The sequence below is a fragment of the Rhea americana genome, unplaced genomic scaffold (assembly GCF_003343005.1).
Source record: "Rhea americana isolate MKP2758 unplaced genomic scaffold, rheAme1 scaffold_287, whole genome shotgun sequence".
Taxonomy (NCBI): Eukaryota; Metazoa; Chordata; class Aves; order Rheiformes; family Rheidae; genus Rhea; species Rhea americana.
Genome location: NW_028186409.1, coordinates 1000982 through 1017702, shown reverse-complemented (window position 1 = coordinate 1017702; position 16721 = coordinate 1000982). Strand labels below are relative to the sequence as shown.

The 16721-nt window shown below is 41.0% G+C and overlaps 1 protein-coding gene across 1 annotated transcript; it reads right to left on the bottom strand.

Annotated features, from left to right (window-relative positions):
• Positions 1-3404: 3404 nt before the first annotated feature.
• On the bottom strand, positions 3405-16637 carry LOC146593639 (tRNA N(3)-cytidine methyltransferase METTL2-like; the record flags this gene model as incomplete). Its single annotated transcript, XM_085308936.1, has 9 exons — positions 3405-3894; positions 5233-5298; positions 5511-5617; positions 7443-7582; positions 8653-8713; positions 9197-9246; positions 10915-11276; positions 15260-15351; positions 16573-16637. Coding segments are annotated over 9 exons (1095 nt in total), but the record flags the coding sequence as incomplete, so codon positions are not given.
• Positions 16638-16721: the final 84 nt, after the last annotated feature.

Sequence of the window (16721 nt, the reverse complement as noted above, 5' to 3'; positions counted from 1 at the left end):
CCAGTCACTGGAGCCCTAAGCATCACGACTGGATTGAAAGCCTTTCCGGAGGCTTGTTTCTGGCTCAGCCCAAGTCACAGGCTTGATACCACAGTTCCTACATGAAAGGGTTACGCAAAGGGTCAGAATAAGTGATGAGAAAGTTCCCTTCCAGCCAAAACAATCTACAAACCTCCAAGGAAATCCACCATCCTCTGGCAAGAGCCAGGACGAGGCTTTCTGAAGTGTAACAATGTCTGGCTCCAGAATCACAGGGGCAGCGCCTCAGAAGACCTATGAAATCATCTCTTCTGCTTGGGAGGTTTGACGAGCTACGTTGGCAGTGCTGTAAGCTACAGACCACAAGGCTGGAGCATTGGGAACAAAACCAGAGCAGATATATTCAGAATGGCTTTAAAGCTAATGGAAAACCAGACAGGCACTCAGCCTAGCTTCTCAATGTAGTAAAGGTGAATTCAGAGATCTCCTTTGCACATGCTAGAGAGCCATTGGGAACCCAGCCTGCTTAGCAGGCCCAAGGCAAGGAAGAGCAGAAGCTGCTGCGAGTCAGGACCAAGGTACCTGAGTACCTGAGCAGAGCTGTGTGGAAGGCAAGGCTTGGAGTAGCAGGAACGCAGCATTTTCACAGAGAACAGAGCTGACAGAGAATAATAAAGGAAGCTCAGACAGTATCAATCTGTAGGAGGCCTGGTTCAATCCAAGGCCATTAACTTGTTGCTTTCTGAACATCACCAACATGACTGGAAACAAAAGCATGTCCGCCCAGCATGGTTCATTCTGAGTGCTTGCTTAAATACTTCAGCAGAAGCAGAATGAAGAGCATTAAGAAAGGCACTGAGCCACATCAATGGCTGCCTGCTCACAGGGCTGCAAGTTTTTGCATGAAKCCCAAGTTAAAACCAGGCAGACAACTGGTTTTAACTTCAAAATAAATTACTAGTCTTCATTTTCTCCCATTCAGGACTTTAAACTTAAAGGAGAGTCCATTAATTTTAAATAAATCGTGTTCATAATTAAAAATATTTTTTCCTGTGCTGCTTACAAAATCTTGGATGATTAATAAGGCACTTTTCAAATCACTGTAATTCACACTCATTACTGTGCTTGTTTACCCGAGACAATAATTTTTCTTCCAGGAAGATAAAGACATCCCAGAAGGAGAGCTCCCACCAGAGACAAAGAGGAAGAGGACTCTGGGAACTGCCTCAGGTACCAGCAACATATGGGAGGTCTTTCACTGAAAGCAACAGAGCTGGTTACATGAATCATGTCACATTAAATGCTAACAAGACTTCTTTGCTAGGTCTGACTTTTTGCCTGGGTAACATGAGGAGACATGAGGTTGTTCTGCTCCCAGAGGCCTCAAGCTGTGGTTTGCCTAGACTTTGCTTGAGGTACCAACCTTGCCAAGAGGCCAGATTTTGGAGGCCTAGCATGAAGACACAATAATGGCTGCACAGCTTCTGGTTTGAGGCTGGCTTGTGTGCACCAGAAGCCAAACGTATTAGGGGCAAGGAGGAGGGACTGAAAGGGAAATTAGGCTCTCATTTTTTTCTCCTCCTTCCCTTAAGTACTGTGGTTTCCTTCTGCTTCTCAAGCCCACAAGCTGAGCGGYAGGAATTGGAGAACCAAGGAACACACACTCCTCCTGGGTGCYGGCTTACCCACACTCTGTCCCCTAGTGAAGATGCGCCAAGGGCAGGTCAGMAATGAAGCATGATTTTTGAGTTGCCTTTACAGAAAAGGAGAGAAAGTGTGGAAGTAGAAAAGATCACAAAGTAGCTGGGAAGGAAGACTATCTCTCCACCACATTTTTGCCTTCCAAAAACAACTGCTTCGAGCCTATCTCCTCCTATATCATTTGCAGACACTCAATGGTCTCTTGACCCTTCAGACAAAGGTTGGAAGCACAAAAAATTAAACAAGAATTCTCTTCACAGTTGTTTGATTTCTTTTCAATATTATTAACCCCACCTAGATTTAAAAACAGCAACAGCACATCTCCATTCCTGCTACAGCACTGCAACCTGCCTKTGGGCTGGGTGAATGGATTTGCTGGGTCATCTTTCTGCAGGAAGGGATGAAAGGTACCGACCCAGAAGCCTTCCGTTAGCAGATGTACTGATACCTGCAGGTTGAGACAGTGAYTGTGGAAGTTATGAAYCGATCATGCTGCCACGTGACACAGMAGAGAGCACCACTGTGGCTACTACAGCCCCTTCCAATGTTCTACAGAGCAAGATGCTCCACTCCACTCACTGAAGACTCGTGTAGACTCTCCCAATGTAGCAATGACGTTTCCTCGTCTCTTTATCCTTTCTCCCTCATTTCAGGACAGCAGTTCTCTCATCACCTATCTGTCCTTCTAGTTACAGCTATTGCTAGGCATTTGTAGGCCATGAATACAATTGTCCAGCTAACAAAAGATATGTGCTCCAAGCAGCAYGAACTGCTCTTGAGCTAGCAGTACACACACCACAGGCCTTGCTGCCTCATGAATTAAAATAAAGTAGAGGGCATCAGGCAAGAGCCATGATAATGGAAGAGAAGACAAACTGTAGTTACTTAATAGTGTCACGAATTCCTCAGATCAGGAACCCAGAAGCACTTGAGTTTCTGTAGAAGCCTGATTTATATTAATCCAGCCAGCACTGGAAAGTGTTACCACAAAATTTATTCTAATACCTGCTGCACCACACCTTAAAAATAACAAAAGAAAACAAACTGAGATAAAAGATACTTGCTGTCAAAGGTGGGGGAATGCCTACAGAAAGCCACAGTGCTGGCTTCCTCTAAAAAATTAAACATAAGTGGTAGACATTCTTCAGATTTCTTATCACAGACAGCTGTCTTGTCTACTTGGGTTTAGCACACCACAACAGAGTAGCTGTGACCTTGGGGCTGTAGCCAGTAAAAACAATTCTGACCTTTCAAGCAGAAAAAGCAGGTAATGGATTTGATGTAAACCCTGGCCTTATGTACTGCTTCTGGTTCCCCGCAGTCCAGAGGTGCCCCAAAAAAMCAGCATCAGCACCAAAATTTTGAAAGCTGGATTCTCCCTGCTGTGTACAGCTCCTGAACTATAGTATGCTAGCTCCACAGATGAACATCCTTGTGGACAGTAATGGCTAGGCAGCACCATTGGCCTTCTCCGCAGGTCATGTGCACACTATGAGGCATCCATGATGAAGCTAACACAGGGAAGTCAGCAAGCTTCCTGTTCATGCCCTTGTTTGGTGTATTTTAACATCCGGATGTGCACAAGCCTGAATGACTAGAAGAGAGCTGGCTGAAAYAAGCTGGCTAAAGGATCCATATTAGGCCTAATAACCAGTTGCAGAGAAGAGCAGATTTATAGGTTGCCTGGTTTTTGCTCCCAAGATAAGAATACACAACACRCAGGCGAGGCTGAAGGTATCCTTCTGTTTCATGTGGAAATCCAGAGTAAGAGTGTCYTGTTACTCAACTTGCTGAGCTGCTGTACGACAGCAGACGAACATTTCTTAAGTTATTAAAATCATGAATTATTTAAAAAAACAAGATCACTAGTAAGACATTAAATACTGCTTGGTCTCCTTTTAGAGCATTCCTCCTTTGCACAGTTCACTTGAAGTGAGAGTAGGCACTGTAAAAGGCACTGAAGTCCTGTGTGCGCTGGCCTTCTTATCATCACATCCCACCAGGAGGAGAAACTGCACATGGCCACAGAGAAGCTCCCACCTAAAAAGCATGTCCCTTTTCCTCACAGCTGAGGGGAAACAGGCTTGCGGTATTTGCACTGGATCCACACTCGATACATTGTCATTTGTTTCCCTCGGTTCACTTGCAATCGCCGATCAACCAAATTCTGGATCTTCTCCAAGCCAGCTGTTGTGAAGAGATCATCTAATTCATCTAGAAGCAGAGAGCAGGAAATTAAAGATGCTATAGCTTTCATTTAACTGATACCTACCCACACTGGGGGCTAAACTGAATTGAAAGACTGGCTAGAGGAAATTCACAGTCTCAGTCTGACAGGGAAATGTAAAGATCACGCAGGACTTTGCTATCGTATTATGGGTGGATTAAGATCACAGTTTATCTAGTTTCCCTTGAGTTTACCTTCTGCCAAGGAAGGAAAGAAGTACTTGGAGGACAACTAGAATTACAGAGACTGGACACAGAGAAAACAACAGCAGTTCCAGACACKGCTACTGCCTCTAGTAACCAATAAAGGACAGACCCCTTCCTTGCCCCTCTCTCCAGAGGGATTTCAGAATCTGTAAGAACAAAGAACAGGATCACAGCTACACTTTTAAAATGGTATCAATAAGATCTGTGCTATATAKGCTGGAGGGGAACTGGATTAATTAAGGTTTAGTTGGAAAAAAAATCCTTAAAAAAACCACACCCAGCTGGGGCCCAATCAAAGCATTAAGAGCCCTCAAGGCTGCAACACCTCTACTGGCAGGTATTCCTGACCAAGCAAATAAATATCATAGTGCCCTAACACACTGGCTGTGGGCAAAGCCAAGCCGAGTCCTGCTGAGCAGCAGGGAGCTAGTTCAACTGCAGCCTGGGAGCACGTGATTTGTATGGAGTTTCTGCAGAAAAAGGCTAACAGGTCCCAGCTTGTGCTCTTTTATCAGATGCCTGCCATAGTGAAGTGTTTGCCAGACACACATTAAACATTAATATTTTTGTGACAAACAAGTCTCATGCAGCGGGGAAAGGAATAGTCATGCCATGAACTCTAAAAACTCTGAACTCTAAAACTGACCATGCAGATGGGCCTCAGTAGAACTGACTGAGGTGCAAGTTAGTGGTAAGTGGAGAGAAATACAACCCTTGTTGAACATGAAGCAGCAACAAAACTGGGGAGGCTGCCTCAACCCTGTGCCAAACCATGCTCTTCCTATTCCCTCTTACGAGAATAGTATTGTTAAAAGAAGTCCCTTCAAGTGGTGCCCGTCTCCTTCCATCCTCCTGAAGCAATAGGACGCAAGAAGAGCTCCTCCAATCCCATCCCTCCCAGTTAGTAAACATAGGTCTTTCTTTAAGACAATTCTCCACTAAATGAGGAATGCATTATGCTTATCAGAAAGTGACAGGCCAAGGTCCCCATGCAATCATTAGACACTTAACATTTCATACTGCTCTAGGAAATAAGGCTGAAAAGAGCTAGTGGCAAATACTCAGCACAGGAGCAAAAAGARGTGAGAAAAGGCAGATGGATGTTTTCTAGTCTCCCACCTTGTGTGAAGAAGTAGACTCTGGTGCCRTCACCTCTGACATAGAAGTTATCAGACAGACATTGACCTTAGGGCAAGAGGGATTTAAACAGTTACCAGCTATCATCTAAAAATCAACAACTGCTATCCAACTGCATATAAAACAAGAAGCACTTCTCCTCCCAACACATGCTGTGCTTAAGGGGAATTAAGTCTGCCTCCTCAAGAGGGCAGAGACTGTTCCAGAGAAGCATCATCTACTACTGCTCTGGCAAGACTCCCCAGGGGAAGAGAAAATACCTTTCTTAAACCGAAGCTGGGCCAGGTCGTAACGGCCATAATCTCGTAATAAAATCATTCCTCCTGGCTTCAGAAGGCGACTCAGTCTGTTAACAACGCACTGCATCCTGAGGAAAGAGCAAACAGCAGTATTGCAGCAGCCTGCAAAATCATGCTTGTTTTCATAGCTTAWTAGGATGAATTCAGCTCTCCAAAAAGAAAGTACAAAATTGCACATGTGTTTAAACATCTTATGAAAAGCTACTGAAAGCCAGCACTTTTCTGAGGTCTCTCACACTTAGGTGGATTGATTTTATTTGGCCTTATTTCTGGCACTCCCCAGTTCTGCTTTTTTCCACAAGCACAATTTAGCCTTCCACAGCAGGGATAAATTGCTCTCTCTTACTAATTACAAAAATAACTCCACTGTTTTTTATAAAACAAGCAAAAAAAGCGAATGTGAAGAAAAATGCTGTGGACTAAAAACAAGGGAACAAGAAAGAAAAAACAAGACCATGTAATTTATTTGCATCACTTTTCTCATTCATTCCCCTTCTGCCAGGTTGTAACACATTCCCACACTAAGATCTCAGTACTGTTCTAAACTTGTCCCCTCTCTTCTTCCCACCTTCTATATGAGAAATTCATCTGGCCTTTGCCTATAAATCTAGCAATAYACCTTCCACAAATGAATGCTGAGTGCCCAGAGTGGCTGTAGTGCAGAACAGGTGAGCTACTGGGGCCACAGCAAGACTTCAGCTACAGCCACTCAGCGCTTCAGAACGTCACACCTGTGTTGTACCATAATTAAACCAAGGATTTGCTGCAGCAGCAAGTACCTGCAAATTCCATTTTCAGGGGCTTAAACAGAAAACACAAACTAGACCAGACACAGGGCAATGTTTTCCCAAATTTTAATTTTCCTTGACATGAAGGGATCTATTCTGAAGCTTTACACATACCTAGCAGAGCCCTGCCACATAAATATACACTTGGTGTTTACAATTTTTGCATTAGCTCTACTAGTCCTGTCTCCATATACTCCAGTGAGGACTCAAGTACATCAGCCGAATCAAAAAGTATTGCCAAAGATACCCAGAAGTATTTCTCCATTGGTTGTTGCCCATCAATACCCATCCAATGTTCCCTATGTATTTTCTTGCAGACAGACATTTTTCATTTCACATGATTACTTCTGTTTCTTGCTATTGCAGAGTTTATGCTGACAATAATTCAGCTATTAATGACTAATAGCATCTCTGCACCCTGTATGTAACACAGAATGTGGATCATACAACATATTTACTTATTTCTTTAAATAAACTACATGGTACCACATGGTACACATCATTTTATTATCTAGCAMGTGCTGAAATGAAGTAATTCATTACATAGCAAGCTACCAGTCTCCTCCTTAACTTAAAGGTCCAAGGACATCATACATAGCAACAGCAAGGAGTAAGGCATTTGTTAGTCAGTCAGTCAGTCTTTGGCTTTTTGCTACAAGATCTCTCGGTAAGAAGCAGTTGAAGTAGGAGAGTCTTCTTGATATTCCTATAATCATTAGGTTGTGCATCCAAAAAAGCCGCACCTTTCAAAATGTATCAGTCATACAGGCTGTTTTAGTCCTTGACATTACTGTGAGATGAGTAAAATTCTTATTGATCCCAGTTGTAGAAATGAACAAATTGAGACGCTAAGATTATGGAGACACTGCCAGAGACTTTTAGGTCCAAGACACAGGTTGACAAAACTTTAATAAATTAATAAGAAGCCTTATCCAAACTGAATGAAATGGAAGAAGATGCACAGCATGGCAAGTACTTCCTAGTGGTCACTAGCAAGACTAACAAAGTTTTTAGGTTGCTTGTATTGTTTTACAGTTTCCCTATTAAGGAATTTCAGTTCCATGTGCATTAYCTTCTGCTACCACAAGGAATTATTAGGACTTACTTCTCTGGGAGAATTGCTGAGAGGACAAAAATAAGAATAACAATGTCGAGACTTTCTTCTGGCATTGGGAAAGGACTTTGGTCGTTGCATAGGTCATGGACAAATGCAAAGCAGCGTGAAGAATCGTATTCTGCATTGGTCTGTAATTAAGGGAAGAAATGTGAGAGATAGCAGATTCTGATCTCAGCGTTATCCGGACATCGGAGCATTTTAACTTCCATTAATAAAATGAAGTGTTCAAAGGCCTACTTCGGCCCCACTGGATTAACTGAAGTATATAGCACATGGGAGATTTACACAGAGCTTTGAACTTTTTACATTCAGTCAAACAGCACTCCCAAAAAAGCAAAACTAGGTTGAGGGATTAAAACAGTKGTTATAAGCAAGGGATTTACACTGTTAAGCTGGAAATATTTACAAAAGTGAGTGTGTTAGGGTCCCTCTCTATAGCCCTGAAATCAATATTCATTTCAGTTATGAGCAGACTACTCCCTATACCCCAAACATCAAACCTGGTTGCTCTTAAAATGACACTTAGATTCTTAAAAGAAGTAGTCTTTTTTTCTGAAGATGCTACTATGGATTGTAGTCAGCATCTATAAACAGTACTTATGAAAGCTTAGAGGATGAAATGGTATGCTGGATCTGCTGCTGTGTCCCGCATCTCATCTCAAAGTGACTGATTATATTTCATACTCCATACATTCTCAGTTCTGTTCCGACCCAAAATTTGTTAAGATTTGCCATTTGACTAGACCCCAAGCTCCTTTACAGATAGCAGTACCCCTCCTCAGCAGTCTRTGCAGAAACAATCAGACCATGTTCCTAGAACTGCAGTGACAGTAAGGCATACACAAATCAAAACCAACTTCAACTGCTGTTAAAAAATAGCCTGAATGTTTTCAAGGTTCAGCAGTTACTCAATTAAAAGAGCACTGGATTTAGAGAAGTGCTGCCAGCCAGAGGAGAAAGGAAATCTGGTTGACGTGTCTGCCGCCAATATGACATTTTGTGAACTCCTGCTTCCCTCATTTCTACAATCCTTGATGGCTCATTTTCCTGATTTACCAGCACCATGGGTCAGCACCAGGGCTAGCTAAAAACAATAAGCTGCCAACAGACCTAGACTGGTGTCAGCTATGGAATATTTGTGTTAATGTGCAACAGGCACTAAGTACTTACTACTTTCATAAGTCACTGTTGAGTTTACCTGGACAAGATCCACAGCTATTGTAGAAAAATCACAGCAATAAACAAAAAGCCCTGGGTCACTGAAATAAATAAAAGAAACTATCAACATTTGTATAAAGGTGCTCCACAGAAATGAGAGAAGTGTCTTGAATGCACAGAGCACAGAACCGGGAGCCAGAAATCCTGTATTTTAATCTCTCTCTGCCAATGATCTGTTGTGTAATATCTTGTGGATCACTTTGCTCCTTCATGCCTCAGTTATTCTCATATACAATTGACTACTTATAATTCTGCCAGAAGGAGGAGAGACTGGAAGCCTGTATGAAAAYGCTTTGAGAATGAGACACAAAAACTAGCATCATGTTCTGTTGGTTGCATTCTAAGACTAAAGATTTTCAAGCTCAAAACATTGTCATTTGAAGTCATAGATCACAAATGTGTCATTTGCATCTAGCCTCCTCTCTATGAGAATGTCTATACTAAAAACACATGCAACACTYTTCCAATTTTTTTTCAGAGCTTGGTATATCATGCAAGGAAAAAAGCTATAGAGAAGTACTTACTTGTTGGTTTGTAAAATTGGGAAAACTGTATTTCCAGCACCACAGCCAACCTACACAGACAGAGTCGTGGGTACATAGTTAAAAATMACTTCTTCAGCATGTCCCATGCAGCTAATTTCAAATCATCTCTCTACAGCAAAGCAACAAAGAAAAACTCATAAGTAACAACTGAGTATAGCAATGAGCATTTGCAAATCTCACTGCAAGATCTGACTATGATCAGCTCTGGGGAGCAGGCGGAGATACAATCATTTGTGGGAAAYCACTACCACTAAGTTATCCCACTTCTAGCAGGAGTCTAACTAACAAGCTATATATTCTTATTCTTCTTGAAAACTGTTACTGCTGGAATCCCAAGCATAACAAACACTATGAGTCACTGAAGCAGGGGCAAAGGCCATGGGTTAGTTGCATTCACTTCCATACAAAGACAAAGCAACGGAGAAAGAAGCTTGCTTTATTATACCCTGCTAGTTCAGAGTTTCCTTCACTAGATGGTTCTTCCTCAAGTTACAACTAGGCCTGCAACGATTCTGCCTTATTGTTCTTTCTATTTGTTTCCATTTGAAGAGAAGATGGCCCACACAACTGGGTTTGCAGAATTTGCTTCAAAATATTTAAGGAATCAGTAAAATTGAAATAGACTGAGCAGAAAACACAAGTGATAACCTTCAGTGACAGAAAGCACTGAAAATATTCATGTGAGTCACAAAAGCCACGATAACTCAAGACCATGAAAGCCTGAGGAAGTTTCAAGGACTTGGATCAAGCATAAATCTAAAAAACACTTTGTGCTGACTCTCCCTGGAATGGCAGAGCTCCCAAAGAACACAAAGCATTCGATAAAAATAAGGGTACCTACACTGAGCAAACTTCAGAGAGGTGGCAGAGCAAAAACCTATTACCAGGTATGAGAAGTCTAATATTTAGAAGTCCTACAGACTTTTCTGGGACATCCACGATACTTCTCTAGGCAGTAATCTGAGATTTACCCTGTTATTAGACAGACCACAAGCATCCTAAAACCCAGCACCTTTTTTTTTTTTTTTTTGGCTTCTTTATTTCACTTTATACCACAAAATGTAAATCAGTCAGGACTAACGCTTAAAACGTAAAGGACAAGGGAAAGYTTTTACAGATAAGTGAAAGTATCAACTTCTTATACAAAAGAGTAACTTTTTAAAGCTTGTTTCAATGTCAGATGGTAGTAGTTTGCATTTTAAACTTTCGAAACCTCTTATGGTCCTTGTGATCTACCAATTTACAGTCTGAAWCAACAGAATCCCAATACCTTTAATTCAGTTCTAAGTTGCTCCTTGGTTCTGGCTTTATACTGACTTACTCAAGTCAATTCATCCCATCCACTTGCTGYTTGTCATGAAATACAGTTTTATGTCCATTACCCAGTCACACTAATACTGATACGAAAGATTGCTCTACGGGGACAGCTTCTCTGAATCCTTCCAGCATATCAAATTCCAGGTAAAAGAAAGCTCTCTCCTCACCCGTATTAGCTTTTCCTTTGTTATTTAGTTCCGTACAAGGCTCTCAGATAGGCTTGTTTGGAAATCTGTGTGCAAAATTCTGTGAAACTATACGACTTGGCAAAGTATGTGATGACCTGCTACATAAGAAATAGGATCTTCAGGCCAAACAGATTTTAGTAGTAATTTTTACATRGCTGGGAGATACGTTATGCTTTGTTTTACAGACATTACCTCTAATATACGGTAAGTTGCAGAGGATCCTGGGTAATCTCCATCACTTTGATTCAGCTCACTATGTTGCTGGGTAGCTGTTTCCTCCGTGCAGAACTCAGGCATGCTTTTTATCAGGTTTAACCGACTCTCTGCCCTGGTTTCCAATGAGCAATGTCCATTTTCACAGCTTCCCGGCTCTTCATTGTTGGATTCTTCTTTGTAACTGCATTTGTATCCAGAAACCTCATTTTGATTTGGGTTTCTATTTGGTGCCAGCTCAGGAAATTCAGTGAACAGCCAGTGTCTGTCCTTGAAGAAGCCATTTTCATGGATTTTATAAAAATCATCCCAGTATCTGTTAGCATTCACCTCATACTCCTCTGTAAATACAAACAAAAATGTCACTGGCAGTCAGATCAGAAGGTCCCAGAGTTTAATCAGTTCAGACAGTTAGGGATCAGCACAGACATCTATTCTGCAGTCTGCTTTAATAAGTAAGGTTATTGATTGAGAATCACCTTGATTTAAATTGGGGCATCTCACATGAACACTCAGCCTGCCTTCTCACAGCCACTTTGTTAGGAGTGAAAAAGGGGAAAAAGATAGATGAAGAAACTGTCTGTCTTCTGGTAGGATTTAGAAGAACTTGGCAACAGAAACAGCCTCTTTGAAGAAGACCGGAATGAGGAAATCCAGGCTTTACCTGCATCTCTAAGTCATTCAATTCACCAGAGCAATTCACTTCAAACCTTGTGACACTAAGTGTCAAGCACTTACAACTTCTAAGGAATTCTATGACAGGCGCCTGGAGCTGAAGAGCTCCCGTCTGACACACTACCCAGTTTTTCAAATTGAGAAACAGAAAAATTAATCAACTACACATGCATGGCCTAAAGCTCAATCAGTATGTGCACAATACTCCAAGATTACAGGAGAGCATGTTTTAGAGAAGCACTGCTACAGTCCTGTCTGCAGCACTTCACCTTCCACGGTTTTGTATAGGTTCAAGTAGCATGCATTTATGAAATCACAACAAAAGAGAGGAATCAAAAGAAGTGACCACTGTCYTCAGCTTTAAAGTACCAGTGTACAGCTAAGGTGGATAGATTAAAGTTGATAAGAATTAACTTTAGCAAGAAGCATTATCATTTTMACATCAAGTGGATACATTCCAGTAGCAGGCTGTAAGAACTCTCATGAAGCCATGATCTAAATGAAACTAGAGACATCTGCAGAATTCCTTCCACAGAACTTAGTAGATKTCAAATCAAATTCAGTCCTAGAGGAGCTATTTTTCCACAGAACGTTAAGAATCCAATTGGTTTTCTGAATTCTCATCAATGTCACGAGCTTTCTGACCTGGGAAACGAGAGCTAATTATAGCACTTATGACTGTAATCAGCTGGAGGTATTAACATACAGGGCCAAAGATCCCAACTGCATTTCAATAATGTGTAACTCCTCAGTCATCTTTGCACAGCACCAGGTTCATTACAGAATGCAAATGATTTGCCTAGAATTAAGGGTGATGACTGTATGTGAGAATGCATAGCCTCTCTCCAACATCTGCTAAGAGCAGGATTAAGAGAAAAAGAAGATATATATAAATTGGAGATCAGTATTACCTGAACTATAGACTATTTATTAGTCTTTCTGAGAAGAATACAAGTGTTTAGAAGACATCAAAAGGAAGAGAGTAAAAAGGAACCAAGAATGCCTGGAAAAATCTGTAGCCTCAGCCAATATAGAAAACTCCCCCCTGCTTTAACAAAGAGTCAGAAGTCAGTCCTAAATATATTTTTAGTAAGATCTATCACTGAAGCACAAAGAGCTATAWATAAAAATAAATCTCTTTATCTCAATTACAAGGATTTGCTTCTTTTAAGAAGCCTTGTCCTTAAACAYTAGGCCAAAATAAATTTTAATGTCTGATTATTTGACTACAGCAGAAACATTTGTGCCATGATCTCACCATACCTCAAAGTAAGCAGGGTCAAGTCTGTTTAATATTTGCATAAAAGACACTTAAGGAGTGCTAATGTCAGAAGAAGAAGTGTTATTGATTCAGTCTTTGGTGCTGAATCCAGTCCTGAACTGTCACTTCTTCCCTGCACTAGGCACRTACACAAGGCTGCTGGGGCTGGAAATGCTCTTTCAGCTAACAAAAATATAATGTTCTGATTCCTGTTGCTCCCTACACATCCCATGACWGTCTCTGATACAGGATGCTTACCACAGGCACTGTGACAATTTTCCAACAGTCATTTTGGACTACCCACAGTTTTGCCATGGTATAACACTGAACAAGACATTATGTTCTTCCTGTGTTAAATTGCTGTGATATTCTGTTGGATGCTACCGAAAAGCTGCTGTGCTCCCAGATGCATGGGAGCTTTACWTAAAGCTCTTTCACCTCACAGCCTAGTGTCTTCAAAGCACTGGAATAAAGGATCAGTAACAATATAAACACAAGAAAGCAAGGGACAGCTGATAAAGATCTAGTATTCAAAGCTAAGAATGACCGTAATAATCTTCTAGTCTGATTTTCTACACAACTTATGCCAGAAAAATTCACTTAATATTTGCTTCAAGATTCTTTTTGTGGCATTAACCCATAGGGACATTGCCACGGTAGCTACTAGATTCCTCCAGAGAYCTTCTTGATAAGAAGTTCTGACTTTTCTGCTTGTCTTTGTAAGGACACCCCGAAGTCAAAGCCTTACTCACTCTTTCCTGTTGCAGAAGTGCAAACAAAAATAACTGTTAACAACAGACAGTAAGAGAACCATAGACCCCYTGAATTACATGGAGGCTAATTATGGAGCCTCAGAAGAAAACCAAAAATCTCTTCCACCTTTCTTTGTTCCCTGCAGCAAATACAACTTCTACATAGCACATAGAACTTCTCCCTTTCTTCAGAATACATTCTGAAAGCCCAAAAAGTCCACAGAATAATACAGCCATAATGACCAATAGCCTGTCTTTGTTCTCCTGCTTTGACATTTTTGATTCTTGAAATACTAGACCCTTCGGGCACATTTCACTGGGCTGGCTTCCCTAAGTTTCAGCCATYCCATTGTCTCTACATGCTTCCCATTGAATAGGAGCCATCAAAATTTGACTGGCCTCCATTGTTCAGTCTGGGAAATAAATCATGAAGACTTGACAAACTGTTCTAACAGCAAATTTCTCCACAACTTCGTAGTTGTTTATAGGTTCTCTAAGTGTGACAGACAACATCCCGTAATGTTAACCAGATTTTAAAATGAACTCAACACAATGGGTATCACAATGGAAACTCTTGGATACTTCTGGGAATCTAAGAAATTAGGAGGGTTGCTCTTTGGTATAATTAAATTTGCTATTTGCTATTGTGAACACAACTGGAAGCTATATGGGATGTGTCTGAATAACTCCAATAGCGTTCAGCTGTGTATGTACAGATGACACACTCAATTTAACTTGAACAAAAGGAGCTGATCCATCCTTAAGCTTAGCAGGATATAACAAGACCATCATCAAACAACTCCTTTATCGTACCAAAGAACAGGAAGCCACTTCAYCATCTTCAGAGAGGCTCGATGATACTGAACAGGTGTAGAGGAAAGATGCAATATTAACCAACTCTAAAGCAACTTCAAAAGTATTGCTTGGTTATAGAGCTGTGCACCTTTAGTTTGACTCGGATTCAGGTAAGCTTTGCATTATGGACATACCAGTAGCCCTTAAGCCAAGTTTGCGGAAAGAAAAAATTGGAATTCCCCTTTCTGCCTCTCTGATGAGAAATATTTAAATAAGGATAAAGCCATTTTATTTTGCTTCTGATTTAATCATTACCACACTGTTTGTTAACTTCATAAAAATTAATACGGATGCTACTTTGTTAGACCTTCTCAAGAGAAAAGTTGACATTAGAGATAGCACTACAACATGCAAACAAACAAGAGATTAACAGTTAGAAGTTAAGCTTTAGACAGCAAAAGCAAGCAAAGAAAATAAAACTAAATGAGGCTCTTGCTCTACACTGCAAGTTTTTGACAGAAAATGCAAGTATTTAAACATACACAACACAAACAAAGAAGTTCAACCCAAAATGACTCTGCCCAACTAAGATCACTTCTGGTCTAGTAGGATGAGCCTCCGGAGAAGGTGGAAAAGTCAAAAAGAGGTAAATTAAGAACAGAAATATTCCTCCTCCTGTATTTTTCAACCTTAATCACTAGATGATGAATTCTGAATGATTTGAGAGGGGACAGAAGGGAAGGGAGGAATAAATGATGATGCACATGTAGATCTGGCCAGACTGTTCTGCTGTTGTATGTACAAGTCAAGACTTAAGTATTAGAGCAGTATCTAAAAGTACCTTGTTTATCTTGTGGCAATAGCTGTGAGCTGTTCTCTTGAACTTTACTTCTGGCATTGGCTTCTTGTTCTTCTGACCATTCCACATTATCCCTGTTGTAAAAAATAAGGTGAACTTAGCTGGGAATGGCAGGACAAAGAGAGAGAGAAGAAAAGAGAAATGTCTAGGTAGCTCACCAAACTGACAGTTGTGGAGCTTTCCCATAACTTCTATAATTCTATCTTAGTACCAACATAATGGCTGTCACTGCRTAAGGACGGCTTCCAGTTCTAAGAGGATCATAAGCTGGACAGGATCCCAAGAGGCATGTAATCTATCCCCTCACCCTTTCTCCTCTTTGACGCTCAGCCAGTTGTAGAGAGCTCATATCATTCCTATAAGACTATGAGGACCGTCAGCAGGAATAGGCCTCCTTGGAGATGAACTGCCCTTCTCTCATAGTGAAAAACACTAGTTCCTAAAAGAGTGACTGTCAGCTAGGAGCTTGCGTGCTTTCACTCAAGCAGGTCATCAGAATGTACAGTTTGATCTACCTGCCCTAGAAAATTACATTTTCTTTCTCAAGTTAACAGAAAAAGRGCAGAAGGGGTTATCTGGAAGGTAAAGGGTTACACTAATATTAAATCCAATTATGAGAAAAGTATGCAGGAAGCTTTAAAGCATTAAGAACCTGTTAATAACATAAATGTGCAGTCATTGTGTAGTCATTAAAATGATTCACTTAACCTTTTATTTTTATTAAAATAAGTGAATGAAAAACAACACAAGGATCAAGAAGCACTACTCTGGCCCCAGGATGAATTAGTCTTTTGATATTACCTAACAAAAACATGGACTTAAGCATTAAGGTTGTGAAAAATTAGATTACTAGGAGTTAGCTATTTCTGCAGGGAAATACTATTGAGGGTATGCTTTTGTAACATAGCTTTGATACAGTGTAGTCCCAAAATGAATGACAAGCTGATGTACATTTACTTTATTACAAATTAAATATTGCCAGTTCTCAAGAGAGAGTAGCAGCCAAAGACTAAATTGGACACACTTACATCAAAAATGCAGAATAGCTTCAGTTCCCAGTAAATTCCACTCAAATTTTAGGTGCTTAGAATTTCTTAAAAAATTAGAAAATAATAATAAAAAGCTTCCTCCAACCACAGGCGTCCAGTTCCAAGCTAGCACCACCTCACACTGCTACTGTGTCATGCGGTAGCACGTGGGTGATGTGTCCTTGGTTCAATTTATACAGCAGCTGCTGAGGTATATAGATGAGAAAACAGGTGGAGGATTGCGAGAYAGAGTAATTTATTAGCTACAGCAAGGAAACCACTGCTCTGGAGCGAAGCAACGCGCTCTCCTGAAACACCGCAGGGGGAAGGGGTTATCTGGGCCGCTTCCACACGGAGGAAGGGGGCGGATTGGGGAATCGGCGCTGCCGAGCACCGGCCGAGCCGGGCAGGGCCCT